This window comes from Sus scrofa, chromosome 13 (genome assembly GCF_054392235.1).
Source record: "Sus scrofa isolate SSC_HxYL_T2T_F1_AM1 chromosome 13, Sscrofa_HxYL_maternal_Yorkshire_Landrace_v2.0, whole genome shotgun sequence".
NCBI lineage: Eukaryota > Metazoa > Chordata > Mammalia > Artiodactyla > Suidae > Sus > Sus scrofa.
In genome coordinates, this window is record NC_139395.1 from 175615657 (window position 1) to 175620828 (window position 5172).

Below are 5172 nucleotides of genomic sequence, written 5' to 3' on the forward strand. Positions count from 1 at the left end.
TTAATTCACCCCCTGGTGGAACCCAGTAGCTTAGATTTTGGAATACATTTTAGCAGAATTACTCCTTTCTAAGCTTGTTAATTTGACTCATACACCAATGTGTCTCAATAATTTAGTATTTTATATACAAAGTGGCCAGGTTCCACTTTCACAGTGTTCCTTGATCTTGAAAAAAAGTTTAATCAAATTAAAACCAGTTGTCCACAGGTCATGGTATTTGTTTCAGAATGTTATGCAATCTTCATCATTTTTTTCATAACATTTATTACTTCCTTATTTCTTAGGCTATAAATAAAAGGATTTAATAAGGGAATCACTATAGTATAAAAAACAGCAACAGCTTTATTTTTTTCTTCTTCTTTAACTGAATTTGGTCGAATGTACATGAATATAAGAGAACCATAGAATATTGAGACAGAGAAAAAGTGGGATGCACAAGTAGATAAGGCTTTCCCTCTGCTTTTGTTGGATTTCATTGTGAAAATTATGAAAAGGATGAAAAGGTAAGAGACTATTACTATGGTAATAGTGAAGATTTGAATGAACCCTGTAAAGATTAATATCATCAATTCATTGATATAAGGGTCAACACAGGAGAGTCTCAATAATGGAAGGACATCACAAAAAAAGTGGTTGATTTGATGCGAACTACAGAAAGTTAACCTAAACAGAAACCCAACATGAATCACGGAGTGCATGTTTCCACCTATGTAGGCCCCTATGGTCATCTTAATACATAGTTTCTTGGACATCATGGCGTGGTACTGCAGTGGGTTGCAGATGGCCACATAGCGATCATAAGCCATGGCTGCCAGGAGAAAGCAGTCTGCAGCTTCAGCAAAGCAGAGGAAATAAAACTGTGCCATGCATTCATAGAGAGAAATTATTCTGTTCTTAGAGAAGAAATTCTCTAGCATCTTGGGGGAAATGGCACAAGAACAACAAGAATCCATCAGAGCGAGGTTGCCCAGAAAGATGTACATTGGTGTGTGAAGGCAATGCTCTGTAAATATCAGTGCCACCAGACCAAGGTTTCCCACCATGGTGATCAGATAGATGGTCAGGAACACTACAAACAGAAGGGGCTTCAGTTGTGGATGATCAGTAAATCCCGTGAGGATAAACTCAGTTGGAAGGGATTGGTTATCCCCAGTCATCTCTGTGTTATCTGTTGAGACAGGAATTATGGAGAGATAGAAGATTTTTATTTAGAATGTGTATAATTTTCCTTTCTAATTTTTATTTTACAAAAAAGAGAAGAAATTTTTCTTCAGTCTTTTCCTATTATCTTTGCAATACAGGTACATAAACTCCTGGGGGGACACTTGTTTCCCTAACATGTCAACTCTTATGACCTCAACTCTTACACTCTGGATTTGTGAGACTATTTTGATAATTCTAGGGAGGATGCCCACTGTAAAGTGGTTTGTCTTTATGAGTTATTGTAAGTGTAGTGTACAAGCCCGGGGTATCTATATTTGGTTAAGTGTTCTCAAATAAATTTAATTTCAAGTTTAAAGATTACAAATTTTAAGTCAGTTTCATATATATATATAATATTAAAACTAAGCAAAAAGTTTTCATGTGAGTATTTGAAAATAACATACATTTGACATACTACATTTATATCTTAGGAATTACATGAAGGTCATTGGTGATTAATTAGAGGATGATTCAATTTTAAGAAAGGAAACTTAGAGAGCTAAGGAATAAAACATGTATTGATTACCAAGTCTTTATCTTTTCATTCAGTGACACACCCATTTCTATAAACACTGACCATACCATTATTCCTGTTGAGTTTTGCCCAGATACTATTTTTTTTTCCTTTTTAGGGCTGCACTGTGGCATGTGGAAGTTCCCAGGCGAGGGATGGAAACAGAGATACAGCTGCCAGCCTCACAGACACAGCAATGCAGGATCCAAGCTGTGTCTGCAACATACAGCACAGCTCATGGCACCTCCAGATTCTTAACCCACTCAGTGAGGCCAGGGATTGAACACACATCCTCATGGATGCTTGTTGGGTTCATTAACCACCGAGCCATGACAGGAACTCTTTACCCAGATATGTAAATCTTTCCCTTCCTTATACAAAGCATAATATATAGTATACAGTATTAATAGTATACTACATATGTAATATATATGTATAATGCTACTTAATAAAGTTTTAACTAAATACCTCAGAGTACGATGATATCTATTTTTATAGTCTTGAACATGTTTTGTCTATCAAACACAATTTACAATGCCTTATGCATAATCTCTGTTACTTTGTTTTATAGGTGTATGCATAGGAACTAGAGAGATGTTTTTCCAAAAATTATCAAATTTCAATAGGCACATGAAGAGATATTCAGAATCACTAACTATTAGAGAAATGCAAACCAAAATCACCATGTGATATCACCTTACATCTGTCAGAATGCCTATTATCAAGAGGACAAGTGATAAGGAGCTGGCAAGGATGTGCACAAAAGGGAATGCTTATACACTCTTAGTGGGAATGTGAATTGGTTCATTCACTACAGATAACAATGTGAACATTGCCCAAAAAATTAAAAATAGAACTACAGTGTGATCCCCAAATCCTGCTTTTGGGCTATATCCTCAAAGGAAATCAAAATAAGTTATCCAAAGAAAACTCTGCACTCCAGTATTTAATGCAGCTTTATTCACAATAGTCAGGATATAGAAACGCCTAAATGTCCATTAGAGGATGACTTTGTAAAGAAGGTGTTTTATATAAATACAAGGTAATATTTTTCAGCCATGAGAAAGAATATAACCTGCCATTTGTCACAACGTGAATGGAATTTGAGGACAATAAGTGTGATAAGTTAGAGAAAGAGAAGTATAGTGAGATGTATTACGTATATACATAGTAAAACTCTTGAAAACAGTGTAAAGTTATGGTTACCAAGGGATGGTTTTGTGGGAATAAGAGAAATGTAGTTTAAGATGACAAATTTGCAACTGATAAATAAGCCCTGTACAACTGATAAATAAGTCTAATGTACAGTACAGTGGATATAGACAAAAATATTTTTATAATCATCAACTTTGCTAAGAGAGTACATTTCAGTTATGCTCACCACAAAAAGAAATGACATTTTGTGATGTGATATTGTGCTAACTAATGTTACAGTGGTAAACATATTGCCACATCCAAATGTCATATGTTGTATATCTTAAAGTTATGGAATGTAATATGCAAAGTGTATTTCAATGGTACATTTATATATGTATGTATAAAAATAAAAATAGAAATTTAGGATCTTTCTCTATATCAATTGACCCATCTATATGTCTGTTTCTAGGTACGTGGGTAAGATTTTCTTGAAATACATCACAGTAGATTAAAAGCTAATGACTAGAAATAAGCTTGCCCTTATGCTTTAGTTTTTTTCTAACACTTAGAATAAGAGAAAACCCTTTACATCTTAATGCAGTTTTTGAGAGTAATATTTGATTTTCTTTGAAAGGCCTTCTTCTACCATTTTTAGTGATCCTCTAGGACATATTTAATCATGGGTCTAGTCATATAAATTCTGTGGTCAAAGTGTTTTCTTTTTCTTTTTCTTTTATTAAAACATCAAAGTGCAGGCCCAGACTGAAAATTTTATTTCCTTAGTTTCAAAATATTAAATGAAAACTACGTTGTTATTCAGCAGTTATAAAAAATGTTCAGTGTAAGTGCATGAAGTATTTAACAGAGTTATTTTGTGTCCTTACCTGTTTATTTTGAAGTCCTACATTAATCAGAAAAAGTATGAATTGCAGCTTAAATCTCATCGTAGTTTCCCATAGCCTTCAGTTTTGAGAGAAAAAATATAGTTTGAAAAATCAATAAAAATATTTACGTATATACCTTTTAGTGAATGTCAATATTAAAAGTAAAAATAAATTAGAATACTTCCCTTAACTATACTCACTGAGAAGCGTTTTGTTGCACCTCTTGTTTGCTTTACCATGTTAGGACACAAAAAATTTCAGAATATAAGCCTTGGTCTAAAACACTTGGGATTAAAACAATGGAAATATAGGAAACGGCAAATGGGTGAGAGTCAACAAATATTTTCTTTATGATACAAAATTAAAACATTCTATCAAATCTTAAGGGATTTCCTGCACCGACATCTGTATATTTCTGTGGGAATATTCAATCCACAAAACATGCAGATGCCCTGAGAAATAATGAATTCAAACTAAATTACCTTCACTAAGGTCACCAAGGTCATTTGATGGTCACTTTGCTGATTATTAGTTTACTGACCACATTTCATTTTTATTTAGTTTATTTTATTTTTCATCATTTACATATATATATATATTAAAATTCTATTCATTCTGCCGAAACATAAACTGAGCAGGGAAGATTATCCTATTAGTTTGACCTGTTAGTAGAGGAACTGACATGTTTTAATGACAGATGATTAGAATTTTGAAAGGAGAGAAAAGGTACAGTAGGCTCATCACAAGATCATCTGTGAACTGATCTGTCTCACTCTGTTGCAGAAACCTCACTGGGAACGCTCATATCATTATCTAATCCCACATGTGAATAACTGAGATGGCCCTCCTATCTTTTCAGTTTACCTCATCTGTCTTTACATTTCTAACTTTGTTTTTACTCTTCATGTTATTAATCACACCTCAATATACTATATAATTATCTATTGTTACATTTATAGTTAGTCACCTATTCCCCACCATCACCATGAGCATATAGGTTTATGTAGGGAGTAATTTTTCCGTTATGTTCATTCCTGTATTTTCAACACCTCAAACCATATGTGGCACTTTGTGGTGCTCAACGTGTTTTTGTCCAATCAGTAGAAAAAATTATACTTCCCTTCTGAAGAATTTGAAATGCCTTTCATTAGTTTTCAAACAAATTCATTTCCCCTAATTCAGTATTCCAGATTTTCCATAGTCTGACTGTATCTTACCCCTCACTTTACTGCCTTCCTTTCATCTCAGGGCTCTTGGCCATGTGCACCTCTTCACTCTTCCACTGTGTACCTTTCATTAACTGCCTCATGCTTCCCTCAACAACAACAAAAAATCCTTCTTTGTCCTTTCTTTTTATCCCAATTCTACTCATCCTTAAAGTGAAATCAGTTTTCCAGGAGGACATCAGCTAGATCCTTTAAATTAAGTCGATTT

At 33.9% G+C, this 5172-nt stretch overlaps 1 protein-coding gene across 1 annotated transcript; it reads right to left on the bottom strand.

The window, feature by feature from the left end:
- Nucleotides 1-230: 230 nt before the first annotated feature.
- LOC110258300 (olfactory receptor 5K1-like) lies at nucleotides 231-1157 on the bottom strand. Its single transcript, XM_084989981.1, has one exon. It carries the CDS (start codon nucleotides 1155-1157, stop codon nucleotides 231-233), a length of 927 nt encoding a protein of 308 aa, XP_084846107.1.
- Between the last annotated feature and the right edge of the window lie 4015 nt (nucleotides 1158-5172).